The 19190-nt window shown below is 45.1% G+C and overlaps 1 protein-coding gene across 1 annotated transcript in view; it reads left to right on the top strand.

The window, feature by feature from the left end:
• Positions 1 to 884: 884 nt before the first annotated feature.
• SLC7A8 (solute carrier family 7 member 8) overlaps positions 885 to 19190 on the top strand; it is a 42878-nt gene continuing 24572 nt past the window's right edge. The window contains exons 1-3 of the mRNA XM_070729508.1: positions 885 to 1792; positions 11639 to 11843; positions 12619 to 12770. Coding sequence (XP_070585609.1) covers positions 1672 to 1792; positions 11639 to 11843; positions 12619 to 12770 — 478 coding nt within the window. The 5' untranslated portion in view covers positions 885 to 1671. The remainder of the gene's footprint in view (positions 1793 to 11638; positions 11844 to 12618; positions 12771 to 19190) is intronic.

Genomic DNA, 19190 nt, shown 5'->3' with positions numbered 1-19190 from the left:
ATGTCAACAGTATCTCGGGGCTATTTTTGGGTTCTCGCGGGGGATGGGGGGAGAGAGAGAGGCATTTTTTATTATTTTTATTTTTTACTCCTTTTCCCTGACACAAAGTATGGATGATATGCGATCATAACCATTTTTGCGTTTTGTTACCACCATAGGGATGCGAACCACGGAGAAAATTCTCTCCGTTTTCGTCCTGGGAAAAGAAACAACACCCCCCCCCCCCCCGCAAATGCTTATGTTAACCCGGGAACTCCCCGCCACAAGAGGAGTGCAGGATTGCAGCGGAGAGGGGCGCCTTTGGCTCCGATCAGCCCTATAGCGGGGATTTCGTGGCACATGATTATGGGGAGTGGGGGGTGACTGGTGGAAGTTCATCTTATGCTGTGGCCGACCCACGCGAAAATCCGCCCGAGTTTTATCCCGAGGCAGGTTAACCAGAGGAACTCCCTGCCAAAAGAGCCAGCCCGGTGGGATCGGAGCAGAACAGACGATTTTGGGGTGGGGTGGGAATTCGTCTTAAGCTGTGGCCGACCCAAGCGAGAATACGCCGTGCTCTTCACCCGAGGAACTCCCTACCACGGGAGCCAGCGCGAAGGGAGGATTGGCACGAAGAGGGGGACCAACTTGGCTCCGTTGGTCCCGAGGCAGCGCTCGTGGCAGGGGGCGGATCCCCAAGCATGTTTTCAGGGGAACCGCCACCCCACGCGTGTTTTTCACACACATACCCCCCCCGCCAGCCTTTCCCGAGTGGGGAGGGCCAAGGGAGGCTGATCTGAACGGGTGCCGGTGCTGGAGGTAAGGCGAGAGAGGGGGAGGAGCGAGGCTCGGCCACCGCCCAGGCCGGTAGTAGCCGGTTTTGACAGCGGAGAGCAAAAAAAAATATCACATCGGCGAGCCAGCCTCGGAGGGCAGTACGACTCCGGCGCCGCGGGGCGGGAGGAAACCAGAGCTCAGCCAGGCAGCCTCGGCAGAAGACACCCCGCCGCTTCTCCAAAGCGTTGCCGGGAACCCTCGCGAGCCCCGCAGCGAGCCCGATTTGAACCCATCACCCGCTGCGACTGAAACCCCGGCGGGGGGGGGGGGGTGTCCCACGCCGTGGAGGTCAGCCGCACGCGTAAGAGGCTGCGAGTCAGAGAAAACTCCGCGATCGACCCGAACGGGGTAGACTCCGGGTGTGCCGGAACAAGAGTTAATTAATTTTTAATTTTAATTTTTTTAATTAGGGGGGTGGGTCATTTTGTTTCCTTTTGGGGACTGACCCAGTCCCGGACGAGACCCTTGGCTTAGATTCTGGAAGAAAAGGAAAGGAAAGAAAAGGAAAAAAAGGAGAAAGGCGGGGAGAGAATAAAGAATAGAAGAGAAGAGAGAGAAGAGAAGAAAAGAAAAGATAAAAGAAAAGAAAAAAGAAAATCCAACGACCCAGTTTCGGAGGTTGAGACTGCCAGCATATTGCAAACAAAATACTCTTTTAGACGAGGCTTTCCCATTGGAGTAGGGGGAATTGCCTTAAAGTTTGGGAGAAGAACCCCTCAGAGCTCATCTAGACTGACCCCTGAGCTTTGGAACTGAGAATCGAGTCGGGAGCACACTGCTTCCACACACACACCCCAAAATCCTAGGGAAAACCCTCCCGAATTCCTGCGGATCTTTCGACTGACCTAAGGCGGGATGGAAGAGGGCGCCCGTCGCCGAGGTGGCCCCGAGAAGGTGCCCGAGAAGTCGGAAGGAGACGGCGGAGTGGCCCTCAAGAAGGAAATCGGCTTGCTGAGCGCCTGTGGCATTATTGTGGGTGAGTGGGGAGGGGGATTTTCTCGGGGGGAGGGGGTCTTCTTCCACACCCCCACCCACCCCTCTTGCTGGCCCTGAATTGGACCGAATCTCAGCCCCTTTGCCAAAGTATCACCGACGGTCATCCAGGATCAAACGTGACCGATTTTTCTTCTTCTGTGATGTTCTCAAGTTTTTTTGATTTGGGAAGGGCTTATTAAAAAAGCAGAATGGGAGATTATATTTTGTCCTACTCCTCAGTTTTGCCCCCTCCCGCCATTATCTCCCTCTTTCTTCTATTCATATCTTCTCGTCCTTCCCACCGTGATCTGACCAAAAACCCAGCTTCCCCACCCCCTCCTTCTAAACCTCCCCTCCCCGTGCCTGGTGGTCGGCTGGCTTTCTTTGGCCTTGGTGAGAGAGAGAGAGGAGAGAGAAAGAGACAGACAGACAGACAGACAGACAATACAGAGAAAGAGAGAGAGAGACATCGAGACAGAGAGAGAAGCAGAGACAGAGAGACAGAAAAAGAGAGAGATACAGAGAAAGAGAAAAGAGAGTCAGAGAAAGCGAGAATGAGAGATACAGAGACAGAGAAATAAAGGCAGAGACAGAGAGACGGAGAAAGACAGACAGAGAGAAAGAGATGGAAAGACACAGAGACAGAGAAAGAAACAGAGGCAGACAGAGAGAAAAAAAAGAGACAGAGAAACAGAGACACACAGAGAGAGACAGAGACACACACAGAGAGAGACCTGGATTCATGGCCTAACCAAACCATCTTCCTCTGGGGGCATTAATTGGAGAGCCACTCAAACTGGGGCTTAGTGGGAACTCTAAACACGGTTGGTGTTTTCCTGGGCCCGGATGGGGGTGGGGGCCTTTACCGGCATCACAGTCCCCCAACCCGGGGAAAGATCCCCACCCCTCCTGACACAAACAAGCCGACAACAGCTGCGAGCTCGTAGCAGGGATCGCATATCCCCACTTGACGAAATTTCTCCGAAAAACGTTTCCACCGCCCGGGTGCCAAACGCGAGTTCTCTTTCCCTGCTGGAAAAACAGACCCTGCAACATTGGTGCCGACCCCCAATATTCGGCTTCACGAGAAAGAGGCGCGATTTAAATTTACGCAACTTGGGGGCCCGGGTGAGAATCTTGCGAAGCTCAGGGGATCTGGAAAGGGGGGGGGAGGGAGTTTGCCAGGCCAGGCCCCCCGGGGGAGAGGGAAAAGGTCTCCTGAGATCCGCCTGCCCACCCTTCTCCGGAGTTTGCTTTCCACCCCGATGAAGGCAGAACGCCAGCCGTTCAAATCGTGTTTGTTCCAACTTCGCCGCACTCTTTTCCAGATGGCTTCGTTGTGTGTGTGTGTGTTTTTAAAGCAGGTGCCAAGAGACCATTCAAATAAACACCGGCAGGCAGAAGTGGTGGTCGGAAGTACGGGGACTGGTCACTGAAGCGCCCTTGTTTCCCTGACCCCACTCCAACTTCGCCCCCATCCCCTCCGAATTTAAATGCCCCCCCTTCCCGGGGGGTCCTGGCGGGGGGGGGGGGGGAGGCTTTTCGTCAACACTGGAAGTTTTAAAGAAAATATTTCTTTACTTACTTACTTACTTACTTACTTACTTACTTACTTACTTACTTACTTACTTACTTACTTACTTACTTACTTACTTCTTACTTATTTATTTAGACTTATTTGCCGCCCTTCTCCAAGGCTTGGGGCAGTTTACAACATATAAAAAACAATATACTACAAAATCCAATTAATTAAAACTAGACAATCCAAAATCCTCAGTTTCACTAAGATGTTATAATAGCAAAGTTGGAAGGGACCTTGGAGGTCTTCTAGTCCAACCCCCTACTTAGCAGGAAACCACACACTACTTCATACAAGCGGTTCTCCAACATCTTCTTAAAGACTTCCAGTGTTGGTGCATTCACAGCTTCTGGAGGCAAGCTGTTCCGCTGGTTAATTGTTCTAATTGTCAGGAAATTTCTCCTTAGTTCTAAGTTGCTTCTCTCCTTGTTCAGCTTCCACCCATTGCTTCTTGTTCTGCCCTCAGGTGTTTTTGAGAATAGGTTGACTCAGCGAAGGGCTACCAATTTTTTTTACTACCACCCTGTGGGCAAGGCTTATGCAAGACGCCCTGCATTTTCTTTCAACATCTTTCAGTGCAAATTGGGTGCTCTGGGGTGGAGCTCCATTTTCCCTACCCCACTGCCCACCCCTGGGTTGACTCCTTCTTCTTTGTGACAACCTCTGAGATATTGGAACACTCTCTCAGGAGTTGCCACAAAGAAGGAGGGAACCATCTGTTGGAGGACCATCTTTCTGAAGTAGTGTAGAGTTTCCTGCCAAAGCAGGGGGAGGGACTACAAGACCTCCAAGGTCCCTTCCAACTCTGTTGTTGGTGTTGTTATTATGTCAGTACAACACAGCAAATGAGATCACTATGCTGGATTTCGTATTTTATCACCAGTCGGGCGCTTCTCAAGCACCTAGGACTGCGTGATGTAGCGGTGAATTATGTTTGCCGATCCCAGTAAAGCGGCCTTTTGCAATTGACAGGTGGAGATTGTGTCTATTATTATTATTATTATTATTATTATTATTATTATTATTATTATTATTATTATTCCGTAAGTTTATTCCGTAAACTCCTCAAAACCCACCTTTGCCGTCAGGCATGGGGAAACTAAACATCTCCCCTTGGGCACGTTGAATTTATACATGGTATGCTTGTGTGCGTGTATGTTAGTATAGGGGTTTTTTAAATTTTTGAAATATTTTAATTAATTGGATTATGTATTGGATTGTTTTTTCACTTGTTGTGAGCTGCCCCGAGTCTTCGGAGAGGGGCGGCATACAAATCCAAATAATAAATAAATAAATAAATATTATGTCAGTACAACACAGCAGACGAGATCACTATGCTGGATTTCGTATTTCATCACCAGTCGGGCGCTTCCCAAGCACCTAGGACTGCGTGATGTAGCGGCCAATTATGTTTGCCGATCCCAGTAAAGCGGCCTTTTGCAATTGACAGGTGGAGATTGTGTCAATAATAATAATAATAATAATAATTATTATTATTATTATTGCACTCCAAATATATCAATGCACTCCGTCCCATTGATATACCTCTTCTGAGACCGTATAGGTTATCTAGTCCACCCCCACCCCCACTCAGTTGGGAGTCTCAACATCATTTCAGACAAATGGCAGTCCAATCTCCTCCTGGAAGTCTCCAGAGTCTCAATGGCGCAGTGCAGGCAACTTCTGCTGATCAAGCTGCCCGTGGTTTGGCCAATCGAATCTTGCCAGGCTCAAGGTTGACTCAGCCTTCCATCCTACTGAGTTCGGTAAAATGAGGAGCCATATCGTTGGGGTGATATGCTTATTACTCTCTGTAAACCACTTAGAGAGGGCTGTGAAGCACTGTGAGATGGTATATAAGTCTAAAGAGCGTTTGCACCAAAGACAAATTCCTTGTGTGTCCAATCACATTTGGCCAATAAAGAATTGAATTCTATTCTATTCTATTCTATTCTACTCTTCTCCTCTACTCTATATTCTATATTCTATATTCCATTCCATTCTATTCTATATGTTCTTGCTAAGTGTTGGAGCTCTCACAACCCCTGTAGGCAACTTCTGTCCCAATGGTCGATCTCTTGCCGTCTGAAAGTTCTTCCTTATTTCCAGGTTGACTCTTTGGTCAGCTTCCGTCCATCATTCCTTGGATTTAGGATTTACTCTTGAAATTAGGATTGGTCAGAAGTTAGGCCAACCCCAAATAAATCCTCCAATCTCTTTTAAATCTCCTTCTTGATGAGACCCAACAGCCATTTAATGGAATCACAGAGTTGGAAGGGGTCTTAGAGATCATCTAGTCCAACCCCCTGCTCAAGCAGGAGACTCTATATATCATTTCAAACAAATGGCTGTCCTATCTGTGTTTTTAATAGGAAAGTGAACACAAGAACAAGGGGACACAATCTGAAGTTAGTTGGGGGAAAGATCAAAAGCAACGTGAGGAAATATTATTTCACTGAAAGAGTAGTAGATCCTTGGAACAAACTTCCAGCAGACGTGGTTGGTAAATCCACAGTAACTGAATTTAAACATGCCTGGGATAAACATATATCCATTGCAAGATAAAATACAGGAAATAGTATAAGGGCAGACTGGATGGACCATGAGGTCTTTTTCTGCCGTCAGACTTCTATGTTTCTATGTTTTTATCTCTTCTTTAAAAAACAACAACTCCGGCATTGGAGCACCCACAAGTTCTGGAGGCAAGATGTTCCACTGGTTAATGTTTCTCACCATTGGGGAAATTTCTCTTTAATTCCAACTTGCTACTCTCTCTCTCCTTGATTAGTTTCCATCCATTGCTTCTTGTCTTGCTTTCTGGTGCTATGGACAATAATTTGACACACACAAACCCCTCTTCTTTGTGGCAGCCTCTCAAATACTGGAAGCCTGCTATCATGTCATCCCTATAGGAATGGGTGGAGGATCTCATGCCCCCGAGGTTGCAAGGGGGTGGACTAGATGACCCCCAAGATTCTTTCCAACCTTATTATTCTATGTTCTATTCATGGGCGGCAGGAACCAGCATTAAAAAGGAGTTCAGAAGAGGGAGAGAGGGTGGTGGGAAAACAGCCCAGAATTTCCCCTTTGCCAGTGAAAATGTTTTACTGCTTAAAGTGCGGCAGGTGCCAAAAGGTGTTTTAATTCCCCCCCCCCCCCAGAAGGCCCTGATCAAGGAGCAAAGCTCTGGTGATAGATAACTGGCGGCTTTCTGTAAACACTTTTTGCTTAGTCTTCAAATCTCCTGCTGGAACCCTAGAGTTTTGCAGAAAATCCTGGCTTGGAAATATTCACAGCCGTGAATTGCCTGGAGAGAGAGAGAGACAGATCCCTCGGTGTACTGATTTTGTAAACGAGCATTAAAACTGTGCTTTTTAAATGACAAGGCCCCAAGTTTCATTTTTAAAAAATTCATATACACAAACGCCATTCTCTGCTCCTTCTCTTCCTCCTCCTCCTCCTCCTCTTTCTCTCTCCCTCTCTCCATCTATCTATCTATCTGCCTGCCTGCCTGCCTGCCTACCTGCCTACCTACCTACCTACCTACCTACCTACTTATCTATCTATCTATCTATCTATCTATCTATCTATCTATCTATCTATCTTTCTGTCGGATCACCCTGGTATATTAAAAGAACGTCACAATTCCTTTTTGCCTCTAGGCCCAACCCGGGGCCATTTCAAGGCAGTTAATTTATTCATAGCCGACAAACTATATTTACCAAAAACATGTGATATATATATACTGTATATATATAAAATTTATTTATTAGATTTGTATGCCGTCCCTCTCCGTAGACTCGGGGCAGCTCATAACAGCAATAAAACAATTCATGACAAATCTAATAATTTAAAAACATTTTAAAAACCCCATTATTAAGCAGACATGCGCACAAACATACCATACATATATTGTATAGGCTCAGGGGAGATATCTCAATTCCCCCATGCCTGGCAGCAAAGGTGGGATATATAGACACACACATACGCACACACACACACACACACATATAGAAAAAACATACACATACACACACACACATACACACACACATATCCTCTATCTATATCTACCTACCTACCTACCTACCTATCTATCTATCTATCTATCTATCTCTCTCCCTCTCTCTCTCCATCCATCCATCCATCCACATCTATCTATCTATCTATCTATCTATCTATCTATCTATCTATCTATCCATCCATCCATCCATCCATCCATCTATAGGAACATATCAAAGCAGGCCTACCTGCCTTGGAAACCAAATCATCCCGTGTTGCTAAACCAGCAGCCTTAATCTTTCCAGATGGAAGGATTGATAAGATGCCAAGGGCTTGGTACATATTTACATTGGGGAATCGTGTTGGGAAAAACCTGCCAGATTCTTTCCCTATACTTGTTTGCTTAGTTCTTCCTCCCCCCACCCGTGAGGGGGGGATTTAAAATGGACCTGATTTGATTTCCAACAAAGTGGGAAGTCCTGGAACTCATTTTCTGGACTGAGATCTTGGAATAGCCTCCAGGATTTAAAAAAACAAAAACTGCTTTGCTTAAGAAGAGAGGGGGGTTTCAATTTGGTCATTTCGGTGAGCCTGTGTTTTGCTTTTTTAAAAAAAAAAAATCCTCAGGTGATAGAAAAACGCTATTAAAAATGCGAGAAAAACTTCAGCCAGCTTCCATTATTATTATTATTATTATTATTATTATTATTATTATTATTATTATTATTAATTAGATTTGTATGCCGCCCCTCTCCGTAGACTCGGGGCGGCTTACAGCAATGATAAAAACAATATATAATGACAAATCTAATAGTTAGAATCTAAAATAACAATAATACATTTAAAAAGTCTAAAAAACAAGAAACCCCAATATATATATATATATATATATATATAAAAACAAAACCTGGAACTTTAGCTAGTAGATCCAATTGTTTTCCAGACGATTCCTTGGTCAACTTTAAAAACCATTGTGAGTGTTAAAACAATATCTTTACATCGATGTATCCATGCCAAATCGTTCATCTCCCTTCTTCTCTCTACTGTATGTGCAACCCATCATCTGTACAACTGTGTGCGTGGGTTTTGTGGACGATTATCATATTTGGGACACACATTCAGGCAGTACATAAAAAATTTAACCCGGCGTGTTTTAAGATTACATAACCAAGCTGGCAGGAGCTCTTTCAAGAAGTGTCGTAATGCAAAGCGTGAATATTTCTGGATTGTAACAGGAACCAGGCCCACGGTTTTATCAGGGGGGAAAAAAAACCTGATATGACCTTAAATGTCGTCTCTGAGAAAGCTTTTTCTGTACCGACAGGAACTAACATTCTTCTGAGCTCACAGAATAAAAGGGGTTGCTTGTAGGGATCCCATATAGATAATCCAAAGCAGTGTTTTGGGCCACTTCAAGATTTTTATTTTATTTTATTTATTTATTTTGTCCAATACACAATGAGGGTTTTCGTGGGTATATGTCTATATACACATAGTAAAATACATGAAGAAGGTTATAGAGGAGATACTCATAGTAAAATATATCTAAGAAATAATAAAAAAGAAGGTATAGTAATAGAACATATCAATGAAAGAATAGAAGAAGAGATATAGGAATAGAAGAAAGGTATAGAAACATAGAAACAGAAGACTGACGGCAGAAAAAGACCTCATGGTCCATCTAGTCTGCCCTTATACTATTTCCTGTATTTTATCTTACAATGGATATATGTTTATCCCAGGCATGTTTGAATTCAGTTACTGTGGATTTACCAACCACGTCTGCTGGAAATTTGTTCCAAGGATCTACTACTCTTTCAGTAAAATAATATTTTCTCATGTTGCTTTTGATCTTTCCCCCAACTAACTTCAGATTGTGTCCCCTTGTTCTTGTGTTCACTTTCCTATTAAAAACACTTCCCTCCTGGACCTTATTTAACACTTTAACATATTTAAATGTTTCGATCATGTCCCCCCTTTTCCTTCTGTCCTCCAGACTATACAGATTGAGTTCTATATAGGAGATATAGGAGAGCAATAGGACAGGGGATGGAAGGCACTCTAGTGCACTTGTACTCAGACTTTGATTCCCAGAATTCCCCGGTCAGCCTTGCCTATTTCAAATCTTGGTGACTTCCTGGCTGGGGAATTCTGGGAGTCGAAGTCCAAACATCTTAAAGTAACAGGCTGAGAAACGCAGTCTAGGCCCAGAGGGTCTTCAAACTTAGCAACGTTCAGACTTGTGGACTTACGACTCCCAGAATTCTCTGGCTGGAGGATTCTGGGAGTTGAAGTCCACAATTCTGAAAGATGCCAAGATTGGCCTAGACCAGTGATGGTGAACCTTTTTTGGTTCACAGGCCAAAAGGGGGGGGTGTGGGTGTGCTAGCATGCACTTCCCTGAATTGCACCCCGTGTTTACACACAGGATTTTTTGAAGCTTGGTAGGTGGAAAAAAACAGGCAGACTAGAAGTTCCAGGGTGCAAAAAACAGCATAATGGGCAAACCGGAAGTTCGGGAAAATGCACTTCTGGTTTGCCATTGTGCTGTTTTTTGCACTCGGGAGAGTTCAAGTAACCTTCCTGAAGTTCCAGAGTGCAAAAAACAGCACAATGGACAAACCAAAAGTTTGGACAACACACTTCCGGTTTGCCCATTGTGCTGGTTTTTGCACTCCGGGGCTTCAGAAAGCTTCCTCGCACCCACCAGTGTGTAAAAAACAGCACAACAGGAAACCGGAAGTGTGTTTTCCTGAACTTTCAGTTTGTCTATTGGGGGCTTTTTTTTAACTCTGGGGCTTCAAGGAAGTTTCCCTGAAGCATCCGGAGGACGAAACGGCCTTCCCCAAGGCCGAAAGTCAGCTGGCCATCACGGGTCAAGGAATAACAGAGTATTAGAGTTGGAAGGGACCTTGGAGGTCTTCTAGCCCAACCCCTCTACTCAGGCAGGAAACTATCTTCCTGTGATGGTGATCCTATGGGCATGCAAGCTCAGGTCCAGTGATCATCTTTAAACAGGCCATTTTCTGCCTCCGTAGGGCCTCGGGGGGGGGGGGCGTTTTCACCCTCCCTCTAGGCTCCTAGAAAGGCTCTGAAGCCTGGGAAGAACAAAAAACGGGTCTTCTGGTTCAACCGGAAGATGGTAAACAGGATGTTTCTGGCGTCCAGGGGACCTCCGGGCGGAGTAAGGAAGGCTGTTTTCACCTTCCCTAGGCTCCTAGAAAGGCTCTGGAGCTTGGGAAGAGTGAAAAAGGGGTATGCCATTGTGTGCTTGGAGTGGGAAAGGTGGTCACACCCGAATGGAATAATGAGTGTGGACACACACACATGCGACCTGCCCCCATGCTGCCCCCTTTTTGGGCACACAAACCGAAAAAGGTTCGCCATCACTGCTCTCTTCCATTCCAGACAAACAGTTGTCCAGTCTCCTCTTTAAAATAAATCAATATCTCCCCCAGTATACTGAGGTGCCTGTTTCTTGATCTTCTTTCTAACGGTCAGCTTATAAACAGGGAAATAACAGAAGAGAATAGTTTTTATGCATATGCTCTGGGAATGCGTTGAAGTTCAAAAATTTTGGAAGGAAGTACAGAATGAAATTAACAATATGCTAAACATTAATTGGATAATCACGAAAGAATTAGCAACACTAGTTAAATATGGGGAATTACGAGAATTTAAAGAAATCAAAACAGCAGCTTTGGAAAGCGCTCAAGCAGTAGTGGTATTAGGGTGGAAGGATAGCAATAAATGGACAATCCAGAATTGGTACTGGTACATGGTGGACCACATCCACTTCGAAATTATGGAAATAAGATTAAATAACTTTGATGAAAATAAATTGGAGAAGCTGATGGCACGGTGGAATAAGGTGAAAAATTATATCTTAAGTAGAATTTATGACGACAATGTGAAAAATAAATTCCAATCACTTTTTGTATGTAAAGAAATGTAAACCGGAGCCAAGGAAGAAATTGAAACTTATTGCAAATAATTTAACCCCCTAAATGGTGGTGGGGTTTATTGGTGTTGGGCACGCTTTCTTTAAGTAATTTTTATTTTTGTTTGTAGTAATAAAAATTTAATAAAAATATTTTTTTTTAAAAAAAGAGAACAAATTATTTCAGTTTGTTGCAGCATCCGCAACGTCTGGAAGCAAGGAACTTGGGGGAAAAAATGTCTTAGGAGGAGCGTGCCAAAGTTGTTTGTTTTTGTTGTTGTCATTGTCGTCCCTGCCCATTGTAATCTCCTCTTGTCCCTCTGTAGGTAACATCATTGGATCCGGGATTTTCGTATCACCAAAAGGTGTGTTGGAGAATGCGGGCTCCGTAGGGCTGGCGTTGATCGTGTGGATCGTCACAGGTCTCATCACCGCCGTGGGGGCCTTGTGCTACGCAGAACTGGGGGTCACCATCCCCAAATCTGGAGGGGATTATTCCTACGTCAAGGACATCTTCGGAGGGCTGGCTGGGTAAGAAGGAATAAGGGACTTGGTTTGTCCGCCAGGGGTTGGGAGTTAGAGGACTGAGTTAAGAGAAGAAAGGGTGGACTTCACTGATGGGTTGCTACCGGTTCAGACTGGTTTGCCAGAACCGATGACAGAAATCTCCCCCCCCCCCTTTCTGAACAGGCAACAATAACCAAACCTGCTGGCCAGGCTTTGAACCAATCCTCTGGTCGCAAAGAACCCTACGCATGCCCCCTTCCAACTGTGATATTCTGTTCTGTTATCTCCCCAGTCATCAGCTGATAGTTAGAGAGAAGATCAAGAAATAGCTACCTCAGTATACTGGGGAACATATTGATTTGGAAAGGAACTCATTCAGTTGTCAGAATTCTTGGCGTTCTCCTCATTAGATCTTGCTATGGGAAAGAGACACGGGAGGGGGGGCGGTGCCAGGCAGGCAAGGGCTCCTCATTACCGCTGCTACCGGTGCACTTCTTACAGAGCTCTGTGACCCCGGTGCGCGATTCAGCACGTGCGGAAACAAATAATTGGTGAAAATCACCGAAATTTCGCTGGGGGCGCGTGTCCTCACATGAGATTTGTTTTCTGGTACATGTGCAGGAGCTGGACTTAATGCCAACACATGCGCCCGTCTGCCGGTCAACTGGAGCTGTGCGTGCAGCTCCATTTTCGCTCCTGGGACGGTGTCCCCTCCCCGTTCCAGTTAGCAACCCAATACTGGTGTTAGGTAAGGACCAACAAGCCTTGAAATGCCTCTAACATTTCCCTTTCTACCAAGGTTCCTCAGACTGTGGATTGCGGTGCTGGTGATCTACCCCACGAACCAGGCGGTGATCGCCCTGACTTTTGCCAACTACGTCCTCCAACCCATCTTCCCCACCTGCCTGCCTCCAGAAACTGGGTTGCGCCTCCTCGCAGGGGTCTGCCTTTGTAAGTAGTGAGCGAATTTGACTGTGACACGTAGTGTGACGCTGATCTTGACAAGCGGTGTGTCTTTTAAGTGTGGTAAGGATGCTTAGCAAGAGGATGCTCGCGTTCGAAAGGGAGAGAACGAGACCATTGCTCGGAACGAAGCTAAAATCTGAGTTCAGGAAGAATGCTTGCTGATTGCTTAGCTGGTTGTGGGAATGGAACCATTGTAGCTTGTATGTCTGTGCGATTTGCTCAGCCAAGGGTAATTTATTGAACAAAGGCACAAATATGGACCAGTCGAAACGTTGTGGCCCAGATTGGGTTATCCTAACTCAGGGGGTCTCAAACTCAAGGCCTACAATGTGGTCAGATCTGGCCCGCTCTCCCCCAAGGTCAACCACAGCCCTGGTACGGCCCTCAATGAAATTTGGTTTGACACAGAGGTGGCCTTCACCAGGTTCTGACCAGGTTCTGGGGAAGCGGTAGTGGAAATTTTGAGTAGTTTGGAGAACTGGTAAATGCCACCTCTGACTGTCTCCGCTCCCATCTACTCTCTGCTACCCGAGTGCCAGCTGATCGGGAGGATATGGAGATTTTGCAATTGTTTTGCAGTGGCCGCCCAAAGTCTTTAAGAAGTTGGGCGGCATGTAAGTCCAAATAATAAATAAATAAACAAATACATGTTCTGTCTCCACCAAGAACATAACACAACACCCATTTTGTACACACTTATTTAATTCAAAGAATACTACCAATAAACCTTTAGCAGCACGCCAATCTACAATCATTTTTGGCAAGCAACCGGCTACTAATTAATCTTCATTAACAGCTGGTATCAGTTCAAAGAGTTTTTAAAACCAAGAAGAGCACTTAGATCTTGATGCCTTACATAGCTTAAGAGAGTTGGCAAAATGCCTAGAGGTAGTTCTCGATAACCAAAATGGCAGCAGAGAAGACAAAGAGAAGTCTTTAAGACATGGAGCACAGAATGATCAGATGGGTTTCCCAAACATTGTTCTCTGCAGCTTATTTGCTGCCTCCGATGTCCTTAAGTAGACTAGAGGCATGGCCAATTAACTCCCAGTCTTACTCCCGAGAGACCTCCTCTCGAGTAACCACTCCTGCCTCTTGGCAGCCCCGTGAGCTCGTGCATCAAGAAGAGGAAAAGACTCTTGTTTCTCATTATTGCTGTGAGGTGCTGGAAGTTCCGAAGGCCCTAGCTAAACCTCTGCCTGTGGCACCAAGCCCTCACCATCCTACCCACTGTCCGACTCGGGTACCGGCTGGACAGGCCACTGGCATATCACCGTCAATCTCCTCTTGAGCAGAAACCACTATCAGCTGCATGGGCTGCTGGGCAGGTCACAATAGCAGTAACAAATCTAATAAATTAAATTAAATTAAACCTTCCCCTGGAGTGGGGTGGGAATGGAGATTTTACAGTATCCTTCCCCTGCCACACCTGCCAAGCCACGCCCACAGAACCAGTAGTAAAAAAATTGAAACCCACGGCTGGTTTGACAGTAGGATCGGAGTTCCGGTGGTGGAAATGGAGATGCGCACTTATCTCTGCCCCCTTGATGCGTGCACACATGCCGGTGCAATACTCCACTTTTATACATGTGCAGCAAGTGAAATCTTGCTCAAGGACAGTCTGGCGAGATTTCGCTGATTTTCAGTGGTTTTTTGCTCCTGTGTAAGCGTGGAAGCAAAAAAAAATAGCCGAAAATGGCAAAATCTCGCACGTGACAGCATCCTCGTGCGAGATTTCACTTGCGGCGCATGCGCAGAAGTGAAATCTTGTGCTGATGGGCACCTGCGCCATTCCCGGAAGGCATTCCCGGAAGGAACCCTTGCCTGCCCTACCCTAACTATACCACCCACCAGATCTGGGTTGCAAGACTTCAAGCGACCACCAGGCGGCATATATCCAAAGAGGTAGGATTTTTCTGTTGCCCCTACTGGTTGTCAGGGGTTGTGCGGTCTCTATAGATTGTTAAATTCATGTCTTGTGTAATAATTCCTCCTACGGCTGTTCAGATACCAGATTGCCGTTTTCAGCTAATTGGCCTTTTTCAAAAACCCTGGCTTAAAATTCCATGGGAAACCGACTGTAAAGAGGATTTTAATCCCTTCGTCTCGCACTCAGTCTGGTGTATAATCGCTCTCCCCCCACCAACCCCTCCTCCAGAGGTTGGTTGGATCAGCAGCAGTGAATTTAACCCGAGGGTACAGTCTGTAAATATGCACTATTTCCCAGGGTGAATAAACCTATAGTCCACTTGCCATACGCATCAAGAATTCTAATTGAGATGATTAGAGCCGTAGTTTAAACGAAGGTTACAAAACCGATTTGGTCAGAAGCATCAATACGTAAGTATCTTAAGTCGAGTGCTTTATGAATACAGTTTGTCCCTGACTTACAACAGTTCTTTTTAGTGACCGTCCAAAGTGATAATGGCTCCCAAAAAATGTGACTCGCGACCCTTTCCCCGCACTTACGACCATTGCACCATTCCGATGGCCGCAGAAATAAAATTTGGATGCTTGGCAATTGATTCATATTTATGTCGGTTGCAGGGTCCCGGGGATCAGGTGATCCCCTTTTGTGACCTTCCGAAAAACAAAATTAATGGGGAGATTCACTTAACGACCAGATTCATTGAACGACCGTGTTCCTCACTTAACAACTGCTGTGATTCATCATCAGAATAGAGCTGCAAGGGACCTTGGAGGTCTTCTAATCCAACCCCTTGGCTCAAGCAGGAGAGCCTGTACCAGTGATGTTGAACCTATGACATGCGTGCCACAGGTGGCACATGGAGCCATATCAGAGTGCAACGGAGGTGTTGCCCTATGTCAGCTCCAACGTGCATGTGTATGCTAGCCTTGGGGAAGGCCGTTTTGCCCTCCGGAGGCTTCAGGGAGGCTTCTGTAAAACCCCATAGTGCAAAAAACTGCACAATGGGCCAATCGGAAGTTCAGAAAAATAGACTTCCGGTTTGCTCGTTGTGCTGTTTTTTTGCCCTCTGGGGCTTCAGGAAGCTTCCCTGAAGGTTCCATAGTGAGAAAAACAGCACAACAGGCAAATCCAAAGTCAATTTTTCTGAACTTCCGGTTTACTCATTTGCCTGTTTTTTCACCGTCCCAGGCTTCAGTGAGGCCTGTGCGCATGCGTGGGGATCGGGGGCATTTGTATGTATGCGCAGGGGGCAGCGCGGGTAGAATGCACATGCGTGGGAGCAAGGGAATGGTTGTGGGCCCATGCACACATGCTGGCATACGCACACCCACCCTTTTGGCACACGAACCGAAAAAGGTTTGCCATCACTGCCCTATACTATTTCAGACAAGTGACTGAAAACCTCCAGTGATGGAGCACTTATAATTTCTGGTGGCGAACTGTTCCACTGGTTAATTGTTCTCGCTGCCAGAAAGTTTCTCTTTAATTCCAGGTTGTTCTTTTCTCATTGATGAGTTTCCATCCATTGTTTTTGGTGCTGGCCTCATGTGCCCTCTGCCCCCTGGTTCATTTAAGAACTGTGGCGAGAAAGGTTGTAAAATGAGGCAAAACGCACTCAACAAATGTCTCATTCAGCAGCAGAAATGTTGGTCAAGCTAGATAGGTAGATAGGTAGATAGATGAATGCATGAATGGATAGATGGATAGGTAGGTAGGTAGGTAGGTAGATAGGTAGATAGGTAGATAGGTAGATAGATAGATAGATATAGAAAGTAGATAGGTAGATAGAGATAGGTAAATGATAGATAGATAGGATAGACAGACAGACAGACAGACAACTATGGATAGATAAATAGAGAAATAGATGATTAGATAGGTAGGTAGGTAGGTAGGTAGGTAGGTAGGTAGGTAGGTGGATGGATGGACAGATAGATACAATAGATAGATAGACAGACAGATGATAGATAGATAAATACAATAGATAGATAGACAAACAGATGATAGATACAATAGATAGATATACAATAGATAGATAGACAGACAGATGATAGATAGATACGATAGATAGATAGATAGATAGACAGATGATAGATAGATAGATAGATAGATAGGTAGGTAGGTAGGTAGGTAGGTAGACAGACAGACAGATGATAGATAGATAGATAGATAGATAGATAGATAGATAGATAGATAGATAGATTAGATAGATAGATAGTGGGGGGGGATTAGAAAGTCAATAAGTAGATAGAGATAGGTAGATGATAGATATATAGGATAGACAGACAGACAGACAGACAGATTAGCTATGGATAGATAAATAGAGAAATAGATGATTAGATAGACAGACAGACAGACAGACAGACAGGATAGATTAGATAGATAAATAGATGACTAGACAGACAGACAGATTTTCCCTTTGTCTTTCCTGAAAAAATAAAATCAGAGTTTTGCATTTGAACTAGGCTCCTTTGTAGCTTTCCAAGAATTCATCTCTGACCAACTCCCATCAGAACGGGACAGTTCAGATGGGTTCATTCACCAACACAATTAATTGCAGTCACAACTTTGCTCTGCTGTTTTGTCTGTTAGATGGAATTTGCTTGTTGCAAATCTTGTGGGAAAGTCCCCTCGTCTCCCCACAGAGGCTTTGTGCAAATTGCTGATTTGCCTTTTTTTGTGTGTGTGTTGTCGTTGTTGGCCCTTCCAATCTGCTGAGTGATCTTACACATAGTCATTTACTTACAACCAGAATGGAGTCCAAAATTCCTGTTGCTAAGCGGGACTGTGGCTAATTTGAGTTCTGCTCTGTTTTACGACCTGCCTTGCCACAGAAGTGGTTCAGTCAATTGCTGCGGTCATTGAGTGAGTTACGCGGTTGTTAAGGGAATCCAGTTTCCCCGTTGACGGTCGCAAATGGGGATCATGTGACTCTGAGACGCCGAAACTGTCATAAATATAAGTCGGTTGCCAAGTGTGATGCTGTGGCAGTCGTAAGTCTGAAAAACGGTCACTTTTTTTAATACAGCTGTTTTATACAGCCACCGTAGCTTAAAATGGTCACTAAGCAAGCTGTTATAAGTTGAGGACTGTCTGTGTTTATGACTGCCGCATGATCACTTAACAACCACGTGGCTCGCTTAATGACTTCAGCAGGAAAGTTGCAAAAAGATCAGTTGTGATAACACCCTGAAGGTCGGTGAGCAATGGAAGATTCCCAATTGTCGTCATAAGTTGAGGACTCTCTGATAAGGCCAAATAAATCACCAATACCCTTTTTGGTAATTTGATACCGGAGATCTCTGGCATTTGAATTTACCCTGTACTCCTCCACTTACCACCACAATGGAGACCAGAATTTCCATCGCTAAGTGAGCCACGGCAATTTTTTAAATGAATCATGCGGTCATTAAGTGACTGCGGTTTCTTCCAGTGACTTTGCTGATCAGAAGAAAGCTGGGAAGGATGCAAAGGATGATCATGTGACCCCAGAACCTTGTAACCATCATGAAAGTGCATTCTGTTTCATTCTATTCCATTCCATATTTTCTTTTCCATTCTGTTCCATTTGTTCCATTCCATTCCATTCCATATGTTCTGTTCTGTTCTGTTGTTGTTCCATTCCATTCCATATTTTCTATTCTATTTTGTTCCATATTTTCTATTCTATTCCATTCCGTTCCATTCCATATGTTCTGTTCTGTTGTTGTTCTGTTCCGTTCCGTTCCATTCCATATTTTCTATTCCGTTCCATTCCATATGTTATGTTCTGTTCTGTTCCGTTCCATATGTTCTGTTCCATTCTATTCCATTCCATATTTTCTATTCTATTCCATTCCATATTTTCCATTCCATTCTATATTTTCTGTTCCGTTCCGTTCTGTTCAATTGTTATTCTGTTCAGTTCCATTTCATTTGTTTCTATTCCATTCCATATTTTCTATTCTATTCTATTCTATTCTATCCCACAAAACCCCTTTTTTCAAGCGGGCAAGCTACTGGGGGAGGGAAACGGTCCTCAGCCTTTCAGAACTGAAAAAGGTCTCTCCAAAGGGAGGTGTAGAAAAAATATCTCGCTGGAGGCTACTTTAGGACATCCTAAGTAGGTAGGCTGGGAAGATCAGGCACGAACTGGTTTCGCTCCTTTTTTTCCCTCCTCCCCAATAAATATCGAGCTTCTCAGCAGGAACAGGAGAGGGGGGGGGGGAGGAGGCTGAGATTGGATTGGGCTGGGATGCTTGGTCAAGGCCTCCCCTGCAAATCAGCAAAAGTTTATTAATCAGGTCAAAGCCAGTTGCTCCGTGCTGAGTCAGCGAACGAACGGGTGGGAGTGGGGGGGGGAACGTCAGAGACGAGAAGACAAGGTTAGGAAAACAAGAGGAGGGGGAGGAGGAGGAGGAGGAGGAGGAGGAGGAGGAGGAGGAGGAGGAGGAAGGGCAGAGAGAAATCTATATCACTCCCCCCTCTAATCTTACCGC

Source organism: Erythrolamprus reginae, chromosome Z (assembly GCF_031021105.1).
Source record: "Erythrolamprus reginae isolate rEryReg1 chromosome Z, rEryReg1.hap1, whole genome shotgun sequence".
Lineage (NCBI taxonomy): Eukaryota > Metazoa > Chordata > Lepidosauria > Squamata > Dipsadidae > Erythrolamprus > Erythrolamprus reginae.
The sequence above is the reverse complement of the archived record's forward strand: the minus strand, read 5'-3'. Positions and strand labels throughout refer to the sequence as shown.